General features: G+C 42.3%; 1 protein-coding gene across 1 annotated transcript in view; it reads right to left on the bottom strand.

The window, feature by feature from the left end:
* LOC131917066 (zinc finger protein ZFP2-like) overlaps positions 1-23,734 on the bottom strand; it is a 45,387-nt gene that overhangs the window by 4,734 nt on the left and 16,919 nt on the right. Inside the window, exons 2-3 of the mRNA XM_059270706.1 lie at positions 3,974-4,100; positions 663-755 (exon numbers count right to left, since the gene is read on the bottom strand). Coding sequence (XP_059126689.1) covers positions 663-755; positions 3,974-4,100 — 220 coding nt within the window. The remainder of the gene's footprint in view (positions 1-662; positions 756-3,973; positions 4,101-23,734) is intronic.

The following is a 23,734-nucleotide window of genomic DNA, read 5'->3' as shown; positions in this document are numbered from 1 at the left end:
ATGCCACTTTGGAACTTCTAATGAAAACATAACCACTCTGAAGACTAGAGTTCCTATCAAACTATGAACTATGTACCAAATTGGTAAGTCTCAAAATTAATCTGATATGAATTTTAAAACAATTTCCTTAAAACTGCTTTAGCTTTAGAACCATCCTATATTTTTTCACTCATTTATTCAACTGAGAAAACATATTTTTGTGGTTATTCTTTCAATGCCAAAGATTTCTGTGTCTTAACACAGCAGAAGCTCTTTAAACAAGGCAAATTTGTAGGGTCACCACTGTTGGTCCCACACAATAGACCACTGTCTATGGGGAATCAAATAAAAAGTGATAAATGCATTAATAAGGCCATGAATAAATGCTTACAATGAAGCATCACATAAACACAGAGGGGAAGGGACAATGAGGCTTAGAGTTACTACTTAACAAAATGTTCAGGAAGAGCGAGCAGAATTTGCTAGATTACAAAATACACAGCAAAACCAGGAAAGGCGGGTACACCTGGAAGGGAGAGCCTCCCTGGACACAAGACAGCAAGCATCTGATTACAAAGTTAGTCTCTGGAAGACGGCAGAATTGAGTGAAAAGAACTTCACATTCCCACCACCCGATGACTGTTCACTAGTCTGGACCCCCTGCCTCGGGCGCATTCACTGACCTGGGAGCCTTCGGTTTAGGGCATCTTCTTCCTTCCATGGCCCAGCTCCCTGCTCCAACTTCAGGATCAACTCAGGTTTGGTATCACACTGATCTAGTAATAGGAAACAGTGTACAAATTGTACCCCCAAACACAAAATACTGGTTTCAGACTCTGAGCAAAGACTGGACCAACATGAACACTCTGTGAGAACATGGCATTTATAACCAATGTTGAGGACATTAAAATAAAAGCAATACATACAGCATAAAAGGGTTATTCTGACTGACCACCTGGATCAAGGGGGGGAAAAGCAAATAAAAGAATCTCACAATGCATTGAATCTACAAAAGTCTAAAGCTCTTCAGCCAAAAGATGCAGGAGTTGGCAAGATCAGATGAGTGACCAGTGAACCTCTGAACCTCCTGTCCCCTGTACAACCCCCCTCATCCCCAACACAACAGGAGGCAGAGGAAAGCAGGAGAAAAACAATGTATAAGAATTTAATACAAACAAAACAGCAACAGAGCATCAACAGAAAGAGTTCCTTTCTTTTAAAGATAAAATCATCTTTTGGTGTCTTGGGTTCAGTTCCTGTCTCTGCTACTCTAGTCTTGGTATTACCAGATCAGCTTACTCCACTAGTCAGGGAAGAAGAGCCGACTGGAGAGAAGCCTTTTCTTGGAACACCAGGGGACACAGCACAGAAGGGAGTCTCCTAGGCAGCTCTCCAAGCGAGCTGACCAGTCTGCGGCCATAGCCAGAGAGGGACTTGGTCCACAAACAGGAAGGCACGCATGTCAACGAGGACTGTCTGCACCAGTCAAAGCCTCATTTACTTTCCATCAGTCACAACCGTCTCTGTCAGGCCACAAGGGACATGCCCCTTCTGACCCCTGGTCACCCAGAATCCACTAAAACCCGTGAGAGTAAAAAAAGTCAGTTAGAAACTTTGAAACTGTGCTGGGCTGTACTGCATCTTCAGGAGTGAGAACAGACAGCTGCCCTCAAAATGCCCTGGCAATGTTAAAGCGGCCAGTACCGCCCTAAGAGGACTTACACCGGCTATCAACTGGGAGTCAGTCCTTCTGCTCAAGGCAACCAGGGCAGCTAGTTCATCAAACTACCAATTCTCAAAGTCTTTGCTTCTTATGGGGGGAGGGGGGAAGGACACACGAAGGAGTGCTTACAGTAATCTAATGCACTTATCATCAACATAAACAGCGTTAAAAAGATTCCACAGCTTAACACCTGCCCAGTACCACAAGGAAAGTTCAATTCCCCACATCTGTGTCAATACTACACAAGTGATTCATATGTTCACAGTAATCAATACCAACGACATTCTGAAACAGTTATCAATTTTAATTAAAAGAATAAATGGCTAGTTGTGGTGACACACACCTTTAATCCCAGCACTTGGGAGGCAGACAGGTGGATTTCTAGGATCAAGCCCAGCCTGGTCTACAGAGTGAGTTCCAGGACAGCCAGGGCTACACAGAGAAACTTTGTCTCTAAAAACAAAAGCAAAAACCAACCAAACAAACAAAAAGAATAAAAGAACAGACAATCAAGAAAACCTAACCTCAAAACATACTCAGAAGAGAGTTACCAAAACAGCTTGCACAGGCAGGAAGAAAAAGCACAGAATATAACGACGACATAACAGAAAAACCAAAGGCCAATGTACAGGGTCACAGCCAGCCAATCCCCACCAGGCAAAAAGAACAGCGTTTGGAAGGAAGATCTATCTCAATGTCCGTGAAGCTGGATAACCTTGTGATGGAGAAAGGTGTTAAGTCTGCCTCCCACCATACACGGAAGTCAAGTCGACGCTGAAATTCTAAAACCAATATGGAAAACACAAGAGGATATAACCTAGGCAAAGATGAACTTCAGACCCGACACCAAAGGCACAGTCGACAGAGCAGCACTGAAAACCAGAATTCTCGGGGTTGGAGAGACGGCTCAGGGGTTAAAAGCACTTCCTGAGCTTGCAGAAGAACTGGGCTCAGTTCCCAGCACCCAGGTACAGAGACTCACGATGGCCTGTAACTCCAGCTCCAGGGGAGAAGCCCTCTTCTGGCCTCCACTGCTCCTGTACTCACATGTACAAACCCATACACATTCACACACACACACTACACGTAACATTACAAATGCTGGTGAGGACACACAGAAGGAAAGTCTATGTTCCTAGAGATGTAATTAACAGGCACTATGAGAAACAGCATGGTGCTTACTAAAATACTGGGAAGTGAACTGCCACATAACACAACACAACCCCTGGAACACACACACACATACACACACACATCCAGAGGAAATCCACCTCAGTGTTTTGAGAGAACTCTGTGCACACAGTTACTGCAGCATCATATACTGAAGAGATGATATGGAATCTACTTTAGTATCCACCCTCAGATGAACTGATAAGAAAATGTGCTAAATACAGAGAGGATGACCTTATCCAGCTTGGAAAAGGCCCTGAATTTTCTCTCATGGGACTATGGATGTAACTGACAGATACTTGTATTAAGTGAGGAAGATCAAGCTAAAAGAAACACTGCATATTCACACTTATGGCTGAAAGCTACTGTTAACCTGAACACAAAGAAAGAACATCTGGCTTCCAGAGCCTAGGAATGGTATGTGGGACGGAGGGAAGGAGAGAAGATGGTTCATAGATGCAGGGAAACAGCTGGATGGGAGACATAGCTCCCATTGCTCTATAGCACACAGAAACTAAATACTGTTGGCAACAATTACTTGAAAGTAAGAGTGAGGGCTTTAGGGGTTGGAGAGATGACTCAGTGGGTAAGAGCACTTGGTTTTCTTGCAGAGGACTTGAAGTTGGTTCCTAACACACACATAGCAGTTCACAACTATCCTTAACTCCAGTTCCAGAGGATCTGACATTATCTTCTGATCTTACTGGGCACCAGGCACAAAGTGCACATCACGTGCAGTCAGACAAAAAATTCATACACATTAAATAAATAGAAAGCAAACAAGAAGGAGGGTTTTAAATGCTCTCAATAGAAAGAAATGATAAATCTAAGTTTACAGACTTATAAAATACTGATCATTACATACAGCACACAAGAATTGAAATGACAACTTTCATTATAAATATGTGCAGTTACTACGTGTCAGTGAAAGCTGGCTGGGCAGGGGCTTACCAAGCATGTGCAAGACTCTAGGTTTGGCCACTAGCTCAGGAAAAAAAACAAACAAAACCCAAAACCAACAATCACCACTCTTTGCAGTGGCTCCTGTATTTACAAAACAGGAATGTGCTGCTAACAGGATTACTGTAGCCTTCTACTCACTCAAGGACTCCAGGCTCCTGTAGGTCTCCAGCATCACATCCCTGTAGAGCTTCCTCTGAGCATCATCCAGGTCCTGCCACTCCTCCCAGGTGAAGTCCACAGAGACATCCTCAAATGACACCAACCCCTGTAATGAAACAACATTCCTCAGCCCAAAGCCTTCAGCCTTGGGCAAGAAATAGGAATATGGGAGGTCAGGAATATGGGAGGTCACTCCTCTCCACAAGCATTCTTCCGTGAGATATACTTTACAGGCATTCTTTATTAAGGAAGAAGAAAAACAAAAACCTACAAAACACCTTGCCTGCTCACTAGCTTGATGAGTGACTGAGGTAGTAAACATGTATACATAATGGATATTCCTTTGGCTTTCACTTAAACACATGCCCAACTCCAACCAGAAGAGCCGCTAGTACCCACAAAGAAATACACATCGCTAGTTTCCTGTAAAGAAGGGTAAACTGGCCGGGTGTGTTGATGCACACCTTTAGTCCAACCACCTAAGAGGCAGAAGCAGGAGGACCTCTGAGTTTGAGACACCTCAACATTTGGGATAAATGACAATCACTATGATGGGGAGGAGTTACAACCGATCTTAGACATACTTGTCTAAAGTTTCTTATATCAAATGCACGGATGCCTAACAGGCAATTGGACAAACAAGATCTTACAACACATTTTTACAGGAACATAAAGAATTAAAAATTTCAGCAGTATCTAACTTCATCAAACTGAGTGAAATGGCTTTAAAGTAACTTAGGACTCTAAACAAAGAATCAGAAATGCATTCCCTGACCGAGGAAAAGATGCAGATGCTGAGAACTGCAGAAGATTTGAAAATTTATTCTGGGAAAACAGGAAAGTTCAGTATTAGATAATATACTAAGAGCATGGTGGTGGCTCTTATCTGTAATCCTAGCACTTGGAACGTGAAGGCAAGAGGACCTGAAGTTCAAGGCCATCTCCAGCTATACAAGCAGTTCACAGGCATCCCAGGATACTTTGTTTTAAAAAGTCTAAGTCTCTCTCTCTCTCTCTCTCTCTCTCTCTCTCTCTCTCTCTCTCTCTCTCTCTCTCTCTCACACACACACACACACAGATGTGTGTACAAACATTTCAACATAAATATGTATCTATGGAAAACTACATGGCCAATCCATGAGCATGGGAATTCTTTCAATCTTACACTTTCTTACTCATTTTCTTTCTTTAATATCTGGAAGTCTTCATTATAGAGGTCTTTAACTTCATAATTTAGAGTTATCATATTATTAGATTTGCTAAATTTATATTGTAAATGTGACTGACTTCTTTCTCTGTACAACTGTTACTAGTTTATGGAACATCTCTTGAGTTTTATGTGCTGATTTTGTATTCCTGACATCCTGCTGGAAGTGTTATCAGATCTGAGAATCTTCTGGTGGGGTCCTTAGAGTGATAGGTGTATGATCACCTTCAAATGAAGGTGATTCGATTTCTGCCCTTCCCATTGGTGTTCCTTGTATTTCCTTCTCCTGCCCTGGACAACACTTCCAGCACTGTACAGTTTGAATAGCCTTGTCTTGTTAGTGATGTTAAAGGAAATGCTTCAGCACTTCACATTTAGTATAACAGTGGCTAGGAGTTTGTCAAAATACAGGCACAGGCAAAACTGTCTGAAAAAGACTTCAAAAGCTCAGGAATCTATTACAAGAATTGATGAGTAAGACAGCATGGAGTTAAAAATACTTTGCCAGCTATACATCTAACAGTAGATTAGCATATATAATACACAAAGACCTCAAAAAAATAAATACTAAAGTCACAAACAATTCAACTGATAAATGGCCAGAACCAAACAGATCCTCCTCAAATGAGGAAGTATATATGCTCAATAGGTAGATGAAAACAATGTTCACTGTTATCAGCTACCAAGAAAATGCAAATAAAAGCTACATTGGCATCCCAATCTCACCATTACAACAGTTATCAATTAAAAACAAACAAGTGGAGCCCGGCGGTGGTGGCGCACGCCTTTAATCCCAGCACCTGGGAGGCAGAGGCAGGCGGATCTCTATGAGTTCGAGGCCAGCCTGGTCTACAAAGCAAGTTCCAGGACAGGCTCCAAAGCTACACAGAGAAACCCTGTCTAGAAAAACCAACCAACCAACAAACAAATTAAAAAACAAACAACAACAACAACAAAAAACAAGTTGCTGAGGGTGTGAGGAAACAGGAATTCTTATATATCACTTATACATCTTATACACCTGTAGAAATCAATATGAAAGTTCCTCAAAATACTAAAAATCAAACTACCACGTGATTCAGATATTCCACTCCTGGAAATATACTCAAAAAGATCTGAGCCAGCCTTTTACAGAGACATCCAATCATCATGTTTAATGTGGTGATATTCACTTTAGTCAGAAATGGAACCAGCTAAGTGTCCATCAACAGATGAGAAAATGTGATAAAAACACAACGGAATTTTATTAAGCCACAAAAAATGAATGAGAACACCAGTTAGGAAAATGGGTGGACCTAGAGCTAACTATTACGTTGAAGTAAAGCAGAATCAGAAAGACCAGCGCCACGTTTTCTCTCAGCTATGGGATCTAGACTCCAATGCTCACCATATGTGCATATATATGTAGGTGCCCTGAAAGAGGGGGAAACTGACGGGAGAGTGAAGAGGAATCAAGGGGGCACAGTAGCACACAGGCGACATTTGAAGGGGACCCACTTGAGGCGGAGGAGAGCAGCCAGGAGGTGGGGACAGGAGAGACATGGCACTTCAAGTGGTAAAACAAGAACGAACTATAATGTCCTGGGCACAGAGGGGACACACGCATGAACATGTAAAAAACAGCTGGAGCTGTTGCTACCAAAGCACCACCACACCTGACATCCTAAATGCAGGAAGAGGCATCAGTTAAAGAATATCGTTCTAGCTGACGGCAGGCACCGTGAACCCTGAGGCTGGGTCAGTGAGCATCTCAACAAACGCTATGAATAACTACACTACATACACATATGAAGTGACATTAAATTCACATACAGAGTGTATAAGAACTGAGGAATTACAAGCTAGGACTACTCGGCCATTTTTTTTTTTTTTTTTTTTTTTTTTTAGAAAAAAGGCCTTTCTAAAAGAAACTGTAGGGGAAAGACTCCATTTAATATAAAGCCTTGACTGGACAGACGCCTCAGTGCATAAAGTACACGTGTCATGAGATCGGTTAGACCTGAGTTCAAAGCCCAAATCCATGTAAAATCGGCATGGAAGCAGATGTCTGTGACGTCAGTGCCCCACAACAAGACAGGAAGCAACAACAGGAGAGTCTCAAAGGCTCGTTAGCCTCGCATATAACGGCAAACAACAGAGACTGTCTCAAATAAGGTAGAGGGCCAGCCAACCTCTCAGGCTGTCCTCTGACCTCCACATCTAAGTCACGGCGCTCACATACTTGAATATACTCACGTCCATGCATACAAATCCATGTACAAATGTATGAGCACACATCATACACACATATACACATAATACACATAAAAGGTTTAAAAACTGTGAACTCTCAATTGAAAACATTGGAAACTCAATGATAAGTAGGGCAAAACAGGTGGTGTAACACGTGTGACTAGAGAATTTACTATCATGTAAAGTCAGAACAAATAACCCACAGTCAAAGCCAAATATTTTATAAATATAACATAATACACAAACCCCCAAATCTATAAATCTCAGCCTACAGATCACAAGCTATGTATGTAGTAGAGGGTCAAAGTTACCCAAAGAAAGACTGAGCCCTCTGCATAGATCCTGGGCATGAATCTCTACTCACCTAAGCCTTTGGGCCTTGTGTATGGTCTCTATGCTCACAGTGGCAGGCATTTGTGGGGACAGGCTTGGATCATGTGCTATCAGCTTGACCTGATATGCAGGAGACTAAAGCAGCCAATGGTGGTCAATGACATGCATATAACTGAATCCTAAGAAATGCTAAAAATATTGGTTAGGAGGAGATTTACTTGCTAACTGGCTGTGGTTATTGTCAGGCACTGTTGCCTAAACAAAGAGCTAATGACACAGGCCTCCACGGACGAAGACAGCCAGGAGTTTCTACAAGGTGACTCTCTTGGACCTCACTCTGTGCTCCTGGTCTCTCGTTGACTATAGTGAATCCTCTCCTATGCATAAGTTGTAACCACAAGTACAATGACATCTCTGAATTCTCTCTTTTTTTCTAGGTACTACGAAACCTGTAGATGAGTGGGGGAACCTCAAAACTTGTTGGTAGTGACCAACAATTTCCTTAGGGGAAACTGAACATTTAAAATCAGGAAACAGCACAGAAGTCAGCGCACAGAGGCAGGTAGGACCAAGCTGCCAAAAACCAAGGAAAAAAGGTAGAAATCTTCATGAATGCAGCGACACTGAGAATGGCCAGCATGGAAGTAAACACACTTTGTTTAACTTTCAAGTTCTTCAAAAAGCTATGAGCATTTCAAACAGGGGGGAAACATGGTCTGGTGGGCTTCTAGCGCTTCAGAATAAAGTCTTTAGGGATCATGACACAGAGCAGGACAGGAAGAAGCCCGCCTGTGTTACTACAAAGCCTGCACACCACAGGAAGTAGTGCCACGCCCCTTAAAGGGAAAACACAACTTTAGAAGGAAAACTGTGACGTAACCACCACTGAGTGACAGCTAGTGAGCAACAGGGCTCACAGCCGCATCTGCCACTGCGGCTGTCACTCACTTGATTCTATTTTAGGGATTTTTCCTAAAGACTTGGCGATGGCTCCACTGGTAAATGAGCTGGCTGGCAAGTCTGTCAAACATGAGCCGGACCCCCGGACCCCACATGGTGGAAGAGCTGGATCTCACAAGTTGTTTTCTGACCTACACACACACACACACACACACACACACACATACACACACACACACACACACACACACACACCCCACAAATAAATGTTAAAATAATGTTAGGAGCTGGAGGGATGGCTCAGTGGTTAAGAGCACCTGTTGCTCTTACAAAGGACCTGGGTTCAGTCCCTAGCACCTAGCATATGGTGGTTCACAATTACTTCTAACTTCAATTCCAGGGTCTCTGAGTCTGACACGCACATTATACATACATACATGCAGGCAAACACTCATACTTACAAAATAAACCTTTAAAATTCTAAAAGTACGGTAATTTTAAGCAATAATAATAAGGCAGCAGTACAAAGCGGCACACAGGAGGTCTGGGTCTAGGGCAGACAGAGGAAGGAGCTGACATAAAGACGGGAGGTGTACGGTCGGCAAGTCTTAGCCGGCTTGTATGTAACAGCAGTGTTAGCCAGGTGGCACAAACAGGAACAAACAGAACCTACAACTTTTCAGGTCAGAAACGAGTCAGGAGGAATGGCAGGTTTCCTAAGGCCAGAAGTGACCGTCCCCCAGGCTTGCTAGTGCTTCAGGACAGTCTGGATCACCAGCCTCACCAGCACCCTACCTCCTTTCTGAGTACTCCTCAGGTCAAAAAGATCACCACTGTCCAGGCTGAAGACAGACCCACAAGCTTGACAGAACCAGACCTGTGACTCCTGAGAGAAGCATGGCCCTTCTGCAGCTGAGACTTCTAGGCCAGCAGAGCATGAGGTCACTTGGAAGAGAAAGCAAAGTGTGCCTATCCCAGCACTCTAAGTCCTTTGCTGAGATCACCTTTTGGTGAGGTTTGTAAGGGCACACGGACATCTTCACTCCTTCCAGTATTTACAGAGGTGTGCCAGCATTTCTGTCCCCTAAATGACTCTGGCTTCAGTTTTCCAATCATGTTCCTTCCAGGCTGCTGATCATGAACCCAAACCACTATGCAGGTCAGTATGGGTAAGAATGTGTGGTATTCTTCTCATCTTTCCCTGCTGATTCCTACACTCCGGCTTCTGCCTATGAAGAAAATATCAGGCAATGCACTGACCCTGAGTCCAACACACATACAGCCATGGACAGCCAACACTGTGGGGATGGCAGTCTAGCTGGTTCTGCATCGTGTGTCTTCATGATGATCCCATATTCTATATCAGGGCAGGAGCTTCAGGAAGGTGGAGACCAGGGCAAACAAAACCTGTGAATTCTAAGAGCCCAGGCTCATGCCATGCTTGCTGCCTGTGAAGTGAGGTGTTCCATTAAAAGTCATGTGTTGTCTGAGCTAGAAACTGATGACTTTGTGTGGTCTACCAACTAGGCTGGTACACTGACATAAACATACAAAAGCAAAAATATGTAATATTCAGATCCATGCTCCTGTTTTTACTTGTGCTCTGTGTGCCTTTCTCAGGACTCCCACACTAACGGTATCCCACTAACTTCTGTTTTCTCCCACTCACTCCCAAGGCCTGCATTGCACCCACTTGTAGCAGTACAGCTCATCAGCACTCAGGCATCACCACTGAGGAACAGACCCTTCCAGCCTAGCAGAGATGGACAGTTCCAGTGTGAGCAAGAAAGTATACACTCGTCTTTAGGCAGCCACACTTCCTCACCATCCACAGCATCACATGCTGCCACTGGACCAAGAATGAACAACAAACAAAGCCAGCAGGAGCTGCAACTCCTAACATCAGACCTCAGGGAGCAAAGGACAGGGAGGGAAGAAGAAAGTCCAGAGAAAGAAGAGAAGAGAAAGAAAGAAAAATGAATTCTTCGTTTTCGTATAGGATAAAGGCCATTTGGTAGATTGTTATCAATACCATATAAGGAAAGAATGGATCATGTGATTTTCACTTTGACAAGGGAAGCTTGAGGTGCCTTTGCATAGCTACACAGGCGTCAAACTTATGATCTGAAAGCTGAGCAAAGGGTACAAGTTGCAGAGAAATAGTTAAGAAAGGCAAGCCAGGGAGGCCTGAAGTCTACAGAGGAATGGAAGGGACACAGAGCTGAACACAAAGATAATCGCATGTTAAGTTCCAGCAGGGTCACGACAGAAACTGAAAGCAGGGTTGAGGATAACACACTTGCTGTTCAAGACCAGAGTCCTGGCCCCCAGAACCCACATTAAAGCCAGGCAGGTACAGCGGCAGCCTGTAACCCCAGTACTTGGGAGGCAGAGACAAAGGATCCCTAGGGCAAGCTGGCTGGTTAGACCAGCCAGTTCATCAACTCAGTGAGAGACACTGCCACATAAATAAAAAAGAGTAATGAAGGAAGATATCCAGCATCAATTCGGGTCTCCACATGCATACACCCACTCATGCATTCTAATGCACATTTGCCCACATCTACAAACATACACACACACACACACACACACACACAAGAAAAAAAAAAACTTGAAATGGAAGAATTTGCACATGAAGATCACTGATAGTAATTTCAAATGTGGCAGAAGTTTCACATAAGGCAGCTAGAGAATTGTGCTGGCATTTGACTATGATTTAAAATTCTGATGAAAGCCATGTGTCTGAGTACCAGAGAATCCTGACAACTGTGAACGCTCTGCTCGGCTCTGGATTGGGCGTGAGGCATTTACACATCATTGTGCATGTGTCTATGAAGCCTGTTTAGATGTCGCAGGCCATGAGAATTGATCATATCCTCTTCCTGAGGTCAATCCAAACGCTATAACAAATGACACAGGACCAGAAAAACTAGTGATGCCAGGTGGTGGTGACATATGCCTTTAATCCCCAATACTAGGGAGGCAGTTGAATCTCTTTGAGTTTGAGGCAAGCCTGGTCTACAGAGCTAGTTCCAGGACAGCCAAGGCTACATAAAAAGACCCTGTCTCAACGCCCTCCCCCCCAAAAAAAGAAAGAAAAAACCAGTGCACAGTCCAAAGGACTCTGAAGCCTTTATAACATGGTTCTGTCTACATTATGATCTTATTCTGTCTGTGCATATCTGTCTTACGTTTGTTTTTCCATTCCAATTTTAATTAAGGAACTCTCACAAAGCTCTGAAACCACAACGTAAAGCAAGGTCGGGAATAATCACACCACTTACCACAACTGTGCTCATTTTCCTCGCTCTCTAAGGCACATGGAGCACCTTGCAATCACAGCTGGAAGAGAAGGCCAACAGAGGTGAACTGGCATTTGCTGTGCCTTGGTGAATTCCGTGCAAAGATTGCTACATACTTGCTGAGGGAAAAAGCTAGAAAACAACAAAAAAGCTTCCTGTGTGGAAACAGTCTCTTGAGAACTGCCACAATAGATCTAAAGGAAAGAACACAATGAATTAGAGATTAAACTTCTGGTTTACCCATAGGTTAGTGATTTGCTGCCTGCTTAGTGACTATATCATGAAGACATACTGCAACGTTTTAAGGACGGATGTTTAATGAACAAGACGCAGTCAAAGAAATTGTAGAAAACACTCGGGCAGGATTTTCTACTTTCCTGTCAATGCAGAGGCACCACAGAGGATTCCATCTCCATCTCTTGGTTTACATATTTAAGTTTCACAGACAAAATGCTTTGTACAGTCTAAACATTCTGGCCTAGGACTGTCTCTGTAAATGAACATGACCCATATTTACTGCAGAACCTTCCAAGTACTGTTTAACCAGAGCCTGCCTATGGTGTCCATGCCTGGGGGGAGCTCCCTCCCACGATGCTCCTTAGCGTTGTCTCTGCATGTGCTCTGGCCAGCAGGGCCTCAATTCGACAAAAGTACAGTTTCCGAATGAGGTTTCCCATGCCGTCCTGCTAGGGTTATAGTCTGTGTTACCATGTCCTATTAATAACATCCATTTTAAAACAGCATCGAGGCTTCCCAAGAAACTAAAAGTACAACTACCACAGGATCCAGGAATCACAGTTTGGCATGTTTCCACAAGAACTGAAATCACACTGTACAAAACAGCTCACTGCTCACTATTGTACTATGGCTTTTTCCTCTGGGCTAACGTCATTCTCCCATCTCCATCTTGCAGCAAAGATTGACCAGGCGGACATAATAATGAAATAAGGCAAATAACCCAGGTCTGCAATAGTGGTAATGGAGCTGTTACACTCTAAAGTAGAAGAGGCGGGGCGTTACAGACCTTCATCTGGGATTCCAACCATTACCGCCCAGGGCACCTCTCTCACCTTGCTAGTGGTCTAGAGTATGCAGGAGATGAAAAATTAACTGAACATGGAGCTTGATGGGGTGACTTCCATGAGGTCACTATCCATAATGGGGTGGGACTTGGTGGTCGGGTGTGTGCATGCGTGTGTGTGTGTGTGTGTGTGTGTGTGTGTGTGTGTGTACCATCCTCTCTATATAAGTAAGCCCAATAAACTCACTGGATCACCAAGTTGGACCATGATGAAGTCTTTACTTTAGTCATTCCTAGGTGCCCGTCTGAGGTGAACAGACATTTGTGTATGTCTCCCCAGTAAAAGTCTGTGCAACTACTGTGCACTCTCCATAGAAGCCAACACTTGTAAGAGCCTTCTAGATGAAGGAGAGGGCAGGAGATGCCCCTGCCCAGGCTCACCCCACACCTCAGGCTGCTCTAGGTCCCAGGGCTGTCACTGCTAGACAATGGGACACCAGACACTACAGTTGTGGTCCCGGGGTCAGGAAGAGGAGGAGAAGGGGTCCGGCTGAGGACTAGTCTCTCTGCAGCATCAGGGACGGGGGAGGCTCAGCCACGTCAGGACCGGGGGCGACAGGGGCGCAGCTCAGCCCAGCACGGGGCTCCCAGATCGCACCGTGTGCACACCGCAGAGCACCCGCCCCGGCCGGCAGAAACCGGCTGCACTCACCAGAAGGCAGGCGTCTTACTACCTCTAGATGTCATAACAGCCTGGCGCAGGACTGTGGTAGCGATCCAACCCCCGGCGGAAACCGGAAGCAAGATGGCGGCTCCGGAAGCAGACCGGAAGTGGGCGGAGGCCGTCCTGATCTCAGAGCGTGTGAAACTGTCTTGGGTTCTTGGACAGTTTAGGGCATCCTGGTCGCCGGTGACATCGGTGCATTTTGGAATACATCAAAGCTCTAAAAGTGCATGCTTTGTGAGGCTAAACCCAGAAACAACTGCTTTATGCAAACAAAACAAAACTTTAGCTGGGTAGGCATGGTGGCACACACCTTTAATCCCAGCATCAAAGAGACAGGTGAACAGATCTCTGAGTTTCAGGACAGCCTGGTCTACATAGAGAGACCCTATTTTTCATCACACACACACACACACACACACACACACACACACACACACACACACACATCTTGTGGAGCTAGAGACATGGTTCAGTGGTTAAGAGCACTGGTTGCTCTTCTAGAGGATCTGAGTTCAACTTCCAGCACCTACATGGCAGCTTACAACCAGCCCCGAGGATCCAGAATCCTCTCTGGACTCTCTATGGTCACTGCACACATGTGCACAGACCTACAGGCAGGCAAAACACTCATATACATAAAATAAACTATAATTATTAGGTAGCCAGAATAGCTAGACAGGCATTCCATCAGGTCTTTTGTGGATGGACGCACCTTAAGTTAAGGAAAACCAAAGTACCACAACTGCCCTTAGAATTCAAACCACCACATGAAAAGAGGGAAACATGGATTCAATCGCCCCTTCTCAAAATTTAAAATTCTTCGTGAGAGAAAGAAGAGAATAGCCGCTCGTTGAGGCCCTTTAAGGGAAGGCTGTTTCCGATATATAACTTTCTTCAAATATTTTCACATTTTTAAAAATAATAAGTAGAGGACCTGAGCCATACCTCTGGTTCTGGGTAGAAGTGTGGTATTTTAAACTGCTTCAAGGATTATAAAACCAAAGACACAGGCTGGGTGTGGTGGCCCACATCTTTAGTTCAAGCACTGACGAGGTGGAGTCAGGCAGATTTCTGTGAGTTCCAGGCCAGCCTGGTTTGTATAAAGAATTTCAGTACAGCCAAGATACACAGCAAGACCTTGTCTCAAAAGACAATAAATAAAACATCAAAGAATAAATAAAGACAATAAATACAAAATCATAAAACATTGCCCCATTCTTACAAATTAATCCAAATAAGCTTGTCAATCTTGTGGATAGAAATCTCTTGGGGAAGTTGCTCCAGAAACTTCAGTGTGTGGTATAAAAGCCTATTTTCTAATGGAGTCTTTGGTCCATGCTCACTCTCACCCTTGACAATGTTTCACCTTGTTCTGTAATAACTATGTCCTGTACGATGCAATGTTTTATTTGATCTCACTAGATGGAGAACAATGCCTGAGGACCTGAAGGAGAACCAGAGTGACTTCCTAGAAGTATATTCTTGGTTAAAACCTTTCCTACTGATTTTGCTCCTGATTGAACCCAGTTCCACACGTGCCCTGCTGTGTGAAGAACACTGTTCTAACTGTGAGCCTGGGGAGCATCACAGTATTGGAACACTGTAAGGAAAAGTTGTATCATTAAAAAAAATGCAGAGTTGGGGTTGGAGAGATGTGTCATTGGTAAAAAGCATGCGTGTACCTGAGAGCAGAGAACCCAAGTTCTGTTCCTAGCATCCACACCAGGAAGCTCATAGCCTTCTGTAACTCCAGTTCCAGGGGACCCAAACACCCTCTTCTGGACTCTTTGGCACCTTCACTCATATTTACACATTCCCCCCACATACACAGCTTTTTTTAATTAAATGTAGAGCTTATCACTTAATTGAGCTAACAACTGATGAGTCTATGGGGTTGCCCAAGGTTTAGGATTTGGAGACGATTACCTTCTGATGATGGGATAGATGAACATTAAGGGACACTAAATTCTTTCATCATTCTAAGACACTGCCATGAAATTTTTTGTGACAATATGTAATATTGAAGTTTTTATTAATGTATAGCATGCAAACAAAAATAAATGTGAAAAAGCTCAATGAATTATTACATGAGTACACTTGTGTAACAGTTAAAAAAATTAGCCTCTCCCATGCTTTCAATAACTTTGGCCTTGCCTATTCCAAAAGGTATCCAAGATCTTTGTTGTTGTTGGTTGACAGGGTTTCTCTGTGTAGTTTTGGTGCCTGTCCTGGATCTCGCTCTGTAGACCAGGCTGGCCTCAAACTCACAGAGATCTGCCTGGCTCTGCCTCCCCAGTGCTGGAATTAAAGGTGTGCGCCACCGCCGCCCGGCCTGTTGTTGTTTTTAAGACTAATTTATTTTTATTCTAGGTGTATAGGTGTTTTGCCTGTATGTATGTAAATGTACCATGAAGATAACACTGAACTGATCTAGGATTATAGGCATTTGCTACTATACTTGGCTTAACTTTGCTTCTTAGGAAATATTTTATTATAGAAAAATATACATACCTATGTAAATAGACACATAGAACTAAACAATATAATAGACTTTTCACAGCTTCAACAACTACTTATTAGGCGCCTTTAAACTTTCTTCATTGTTTTAACCCATTCCCTACCCCGTCAACCCATACATGCTTATTTTTAGTTCCTTTGTTTGTATAGTCAGATGTGCATACATCGAGATCTACAGTTTTGAAAAAGTGTTTCATCAGTTATGTGTGTAGGGGTTTTGCATTGCATAAGGGGATCTGTGGGAGCCCATTTTCGGGTTTCTCGTGGCTTTACCCAGCATGTCCGCATAGAGGATGATTAGGACCACGGGCCTGAGTGCAGGTGTCTGAGATGGTCTGCACTTGGCTGTGCTGGGGGAGGAGGTCTTTTGCTCCACCCCTTGACATCTCTATAAATACCCTGGGGCAGAGACAGTCGTCGGGGGGCCATTGGAAAAGGTTCCAGGCCCTCTCGAGGCTATCTTTTATTTTCTATCCATTTATCTCCACAATAAATCCTTCTATCTAATATTTCCTGCTGCTCACAATCAAGAAAACTCTGGGGAGCTGTGGGGTTGGTGGGTAACACCCCACAGTTATCTAAGGAGGCTGGAGGCATCCATTTGAGTTTCTCCCTGCCCCCAGATCTGGAGTTATAGGGTCCTATGAGCAACTCAGTGTGGGTGCTGGGAATTGAACTCAGGTCCTTGGGAAGAACTGTAGCTGGAGAATTTTTCTCCAGCTCCCACCGCTAAGTCCCGCCAGTGGTCCCGGAGCCCACTTATAAAATAAACACACAGACTCTTACATTATTTAAACTGCTTGGCCATTAGCTCAGGCCTATCATTGTCTAGCTCTTACTCTTATATTCAGCCCATTTCTATTAATCTTTACTTTGCCACGTGGCTCGTGGCTTACCGGTACTTTACATCTTCCTTGTCTTGGTGGTGGCTCCAGCTGGTCTCCCTTTCCTTCCTCCTTCCTCAATTCTGCTCTCTTCTTGTCCCGCCTATACTTCCTGCCTGGTCACTGGCCAATCAGTGCTTTATTTATATAGAGCGATATCCACAGCACTTCCCCCCCTTTTTTTTTTTCTTTTTCAAAAAGAAAGGTTTTAACTTTCACATAGTAATATTACATATAACAAAATAATTATCGAGTAAGAATTATAGTTACAATATAAAAGAAGATATCTATCTTATATTTGTGAGTTTAAGGTTTTATATCTAACTTATCTTTTATCATAACTAAGGAAAATTGTAAGTATCTAGTCTTTAACCACATCAAAAACCTCAGAAGGATATAATACTACCTGAGAAATGGGAGAAGGATGTAAGCAACTTTCAGGAGTCTTGTAGGGTAGACAGAGACAGATGCCAGCCTGGACAGTCATTCAAAGTTCTCTTGTAAAGTTGGGGCATCTGTCTTCAGCCCACAGGCCTAGAGTCTCTCATTTACTTTTTTTTTGTGTCCTGTAGAATGTCTGTAAATCAGGAACCTGAAGGACCATTTTGTCAAGCAAAGTTCAGTGGTTACCTTTTTATGGGTCCTGTATGTCAAGTTGATCAAGAAGTCCAGGCAAGAACAGTTTCTTGTCCAAATGGCTATTTTTGTCAAGGTGAAGATAAACTCCATATGGAGTGTCTTTGATGCCCATACTCTTCTCTGAAGTAAATTGGTGCTGTCAGGAGCAGACATGTCTCACTGTCCAGAAAGTCTAAATTTTTAAAACATTTTAAATGCCATATTCTGTAGGTCTTTGAAGTGTTTGAAGACTACCTATCTGAAATATATCTATGTATATTTAAGAAGACTTAACTAACATGGCTACAAATATGATTATCATAGATGACTAACTATTAATCTATTTTTTAATTATCCATTACAATTTTAAATGAGTTACATAAACATAATACCTCAAACAAGAATAGAAATATATATACAGTATAACAAAATTAAGTTTAAATTTGTATCAATAAACTAAAATCTATAGCAATGTAAAACATTTTAAACAAGTTGTTACTCTTTAAAAATAGGTTCATTAATCTACCCTTTCATCCTATCATATCTAAACTATCCCCTTTTTTTCTTTAGAAAGAGATTGTATTTATAATCAACCTGTTTTAAATAAAAACATTGGTTTTTCTCTGTCCCACATCAGAGGGCTCTTCTGATTTGGGACACAAGAATCTTTTAACCATTTTTTTTTTAAGCACTATGTCTGGGTTTAGAGGGGGAGTGAGCCAATTCCATCTCCTAAAGCCAGCTTGATATATTTGGGAATTTGGGCGTAGCTTCTCTTGCTACTTCCTGCTGGAGGGGGGCGCTGTATCTTATGGGGACACAAAGAAAATTTTAGGATTATGGAGTAGTCCATGAGGGTGTATCGTCTGAGCCAGATGCCTTCAAACTGTTCTGGATGTTGGATCATCAGGGCCATGGTGTCATTGGAGACCTTTCAGGGGGTCTTGGCTGGTCAAACCTGATGTATCTTAATCTGGAACAAATCCATAGCCTCTGGCTTTCTGTGGAAACAAAAGCAGAACCTCTTTTCCAAAGTAACATATCCTTATATCCAAATTTTGAAGTCAAGGCACTTTTAAAATTTACATTTTGGCATAACTGAACAGCTTTTACAATCAAATGTTTTTCTTCAGTTACGAATATCAAAGACAATATAATCCAGATTCTCTGTGTGATAGCCATCTTTACGTGGCTTATTACCTTTATTGTTTCTTTAAAGACTTTACTTTTAAAAACTATTTGTTTATAAAACTGTATATATTCCTTTTTATCTCTTTTTGAAGCCTATGTACATTTTTACATATATTGGAAACTATTTCATCTGAATCAGTCTTATTGTGAACCTATTGTTCACAATAAGAGGCTGGAGGCATCCATTTGAGTTTCTCCCTGCCCCCAGATCTGGAGTTATAGGCTCCTATGAGCAACTCAGTGTGGGTGCTGGGAATTGAACGCAGGTCCTTGGGAAGAACAGCAGTGTTCTTAACTGCCAAGCCATCTCTCCAGCAGCAAACTTTCATTTATTTATTTATTCATTTATTTATTTATCTATCTATCTATCTATCTATTTATCTATCTATCTATCTATCTATCTATCTATCTATCTATCTATTTATTTATTTTTGGTTTTTCGAAACAGGGTTTCTCTGTGTAGCTTTGCGCCTTTCCTGGAACTCACTTGGTAGCCCAGGCTGGCCTCGAACTCACAGAGATCCACCTGCCTCTGCCTCCCGAGTGCTGGCTTTCTTTTATTTAAATCTATGTGTGTGTGTGCCTGCTTGTCTCTATGTGCACTTCTTGTGCGGTGCCCACAGGAGGGTACTGGATCCCTTGGAACTGTAGTTACAGGCAATTGTGAGCCCCTGAATATGGGAACCAAACCTGGGTTCTCCATCAAGAGTGGTGAGTGCTCTTAGCCACTGAATCACTTCTTAGTCTCAAAGCTACAATTTTTTTTTAAGATTTTTATTATTTTTTAGACAGGGTCTCTTTATTATTTAGCTCTGGATGTCCTGGTACTCCCTATATAGATCAGTCTGGCTTCGAACTCACAGAGATCCACCTGCCTCTGTCTCCCAAATGCTTGAATTAAAGGTGTGTGCCACCACCCCTGGCTTATGAAGCCACAATTAAATGTACTGTTGCTGGAGAATTTCTCTCCAGCTCCCGCCACCAAGTCCCACCAGTCCCAGAGCCCACTTATAAAATAAACACACAGACTCTTACATTATTTAAACTTCTTGGCCATTAGCTCAGGCCTGTTATTGTCTAGCTCTTACTCTTATATTTAGCCCATTTCTATTAATCTTTACTTTGCCACATGGCTCATGGCTTACTGGTACCTTACATCTTCCTTGTCCTGATGGCGGCTGGCAGTGTCTTTTTCTCAGCCTTCCACTTCCCAGAATTCTTTTCCTTGTCCCGCCTATACTTCCTGCCTAGCCAATGGCCAATCAGTGATTTATTTACTGACCAATCAGCAACACACTTGACATACAGACCATCCCACAGCACTTCCCCTTTTCTTTTCTTAAAAAGGAAGGTTTTAACTTTAACATAGTAAAATTACATATAACAAAACAATTATCAAGCAAGAATTACAGTTACAATATTAAAGAAGAGATCCTATCTATCTTATATTTGTAAGTTTAAGGTTTTATATCTAACTTATCTTTTATTATAACTAAGGAAAATTGTAAGTATCTAGTCTTTAACCACATCAAAGACCTCAGAAGGATATACTACTACCTGAGAAATGGAGAAGGATATAAGCAACTTTTAGGAGTCTTGTAGGGTAGACAGAGACAGCTGGCAGCCTGGACAGTCATTCAAAGTTCTCTTGTAAAGTTGGGGCATCTGTCTTCAGCCCATAGGCCTAGAGTCTCTTATTCATTTTTCTCTGTGTCCTGTAGAATGTCTGGCAGTTTTCTCTGCAAAGCAGGAACCTGAAGGACCATTTTGTCAAGCAAAGTTCAGTGGTCATCTTTCTATGGGTCCTGCATGTCCAGTTGATCAAGCAGTCCAGGCAAGAACAGTTTCTTGCCCAAATGGCTATTTTTGTCAAGGTGAAGATAAACTCCATATGGAGTGTCTTCGATGCCCATCCTCCTCTCTGAAGTAAATCGGTGCTGTCAGGAGCAGACATGTCTCACTGTTCAAAAAGTCTAAACTTTTAAAACATTTTAAATGCCATATTCTGTAGGTCTTTGAAGTGTTTGAAGACTACCTATCTATCTGAAATATATCTATGTATACCTAGAAGACTTAACTAACATGGCTACAAATATTATCATAGATGACTAACTATTAATCTATTTTTTAATTATCCATTACAATTTTAAATGAGTTACATAAACATAATACCTCAAACAAGAATAGAAATATATATACAGTATAACAAAATTAAGTTTAAATTTGTATCAATAAACTAAAATCTATAGCAATGTAAAACATTTTAAACAAGTTGTTACTCTTTAAAAATAGGTTCATTAATCTACCCTTTCATCCTATCATATCTAAACTATCCCCTTTTTTTCTTTAGAAAGAGATTGTATTTATAATCAACCTGTTTTAAATAAAAACATTGGTTTTTCTCTGTCCCACATCAGAGGGCTCTTCTGATTTGGGACACAAGAATCTTTTAACCATTTTTTTTTTAAGCACTATGTCTGGGTTTAGAGGGGGAGTGAGCCAATTCCATCTCCTAAAGCCAGCTTGATATATTTGGGAATTTGGGCGTAGCTTCTCTTGCTACTTCCTGCTGGAGGGGGGCGCTGTATCTTATGGGGACACAAAGAAAATTTTAGGATTATGGAGTAGTCCATGAGGGTGTATCGTCTGAGCCAGATGCCTTCAAACTGTTCTGGATGTTGGATCATCAGGGCCATGGTGTCATTGGAGACCTTTCAGGGGGTCTTGGCTGGTCAAACCTGATGTATCTTAATCTGGAACAAATCCATAGCCTCTGGCTTTCTGTGGAAACAAAAGCAGAACCTCTTTTCCAAAGTAACATATCCTTATATCCAAATTTTGAAGTCAAGGCACTTTTAAAATTTACATTTTGGCATAACTGAACAGCTTTTACAATCAAATGTTTTTCTTCAGTTACGAATATCAAAGACAATATAATCCAGATTCTCTGTGTGATAGCCATCTTTACGTGGCTTATTACCTTTATTGTTTCTTTAAAGACTTTACTTTTAAAAACTATTTGTTTATAAAACTGTATATATTCCTTTTTATCTCTTTTTGAAGCCTATGTACATTTTTACATATATTGGAAACTATTTCATCTGAATCAGTCTTATTGTGAACCTATTGTTCACAATAAGAGGCTGGAGGCATCCATTTGAGTTTCTCCCTGCCCCCAGATCTGGAGTTATAGGCTCCTATGAGCAACTCAGTGTGGGTGCTGGGAATTGAACGCAGGTCCTTGGGAAGAACAGCAGTGTTCTTAACTGCCAAGCCATCTCTCCAGCAGCAAACTTTCATTTATTTATTTATTCATTTATTTATCTATCTATCTATCTATCTATCTATCTATCTATCTATCTATTTATCTATCTATCTATCTATCTATCTATCTATCTATCTATCTATCTATTTATTTATTTTTGGTTTTTCGAAACAGGGTTTCTCTGTGTAGCTTTGCGCCTTTCCTGGAACTCACTTGGTAGCCCAGGCTGGCCTCGAACTCACAGAGATCCACCTGCCTCTGCCTCCCGAGTGCTGGCTTTCTTTTATTTAAATCTATGTGTGTGTGTGCCTGCTTGTCTCTATGTGCACTTCTTGTGCGGTGCCCACAGGAGGGTACTGGATCCCTTGGAACTGTAGTTACAGGCAATTGTGAGCCCCTGAATATGGGAACCAAACCTGGGTTCTCCATCAAGAGTGGTGAGTGCTCTTAGCCACTGAATCACTTCTTAGTCTCAAAGCTACAATTTTTTTTTAAGATTTTTATTATTTTTTAGACAGGGTCTCTTTATTATTTAGCTCTGGATGTCCTGGTACTCCCTATATAGATCAGTCTGGCTTCGAACTCACAGAGATCCACCTGCCTCTGTCTCCCAAATGCTTGAATTAAAGGTGTGTGCCACCACCCCTGGCTTATGAAGCCACAATTAAATGTACTGTTGCTGGAGAATTTCTCTCCAGCTCCCGCCACCAAGTCCCACCAGTCCCAGAGCCCACTTATAAAATAAACACACAGACTCTTACATTATTTAAACTTCTTGGCCATTAGCTCAGGCCTGTTATTGTCTAGCTCTTACTCTTATATTTAGCCCATTTCTATTAATCTTTACTTTGCCACATGGCTCATGGCTTACTGGTACCTTACATCTTCCTTGTCCTGATGGCGGCTGGCAGTGTCTTTTTCTCAGCCTTCCACTTCCCAGAATTCTTTTCCTTGTCCCGCCTATACTTCCTGCCTAGCCAATGGCCAATCAGTGATTTATTTACTGACCAATCAGCAACACACTTGACATACAGACCATCCCACAGCAATGTACACTTATTTTTTTTTAAATTTATATGTATGAGTGTTTTGTCTGCATGTATGTCTGTGCACCAGTGCATGCCTGGTACCTTCAGAGGCCAGAAAAGAATGTTACACCCCCCCTGGAACTGGGGTTATAGACAGTTTTGAGCCACCCACCATGTGTGTTCTGAGAACCGACCTGGATGCTCAGAAAGAGCAGTAAGTGCTCTTAACCACGGAGCAATCTCTCCAGCTCCTTAAACGTACACCTTTGACAAACAAATACCTCCATAGATTCTTCATTTGTTTTAATATTTTATACTTCGCTAGCATGGGAGGCACAGAGGTCCTTGTGCTCACAGACAAGCACTAAGGGAACCAGAAATATTAAACACATAGGGTTGTTCCTTCAAGGAGAAAGATGCATAACCTGTAATCTGCCCAGAAGGCTGGGAGTGGAGGTGCTTAGTAGCCTGGTGATGTTTGCACTATCTGGTGGCACCACACTGGATCCTCC

This window comes from Peromyscus eremicus, chromosome 8a, assembly GCF_949786415.1.
Source record: "Peromyscus eremicus chromosome 8a, PerEre_H2_v1, whole genome shotgun sequence".
Classification (NCBI taxonomy): Eukaryota; Metazoa; Chordata; class Mammalia; order Rodentia; family Cricetidae; genus Peromyscus; species Peromyscus eremicus.
Note: the sequence above shows the minus strand (reverse complement) of the source record. Positions and strands in the feature narration are given on the sequence as shown.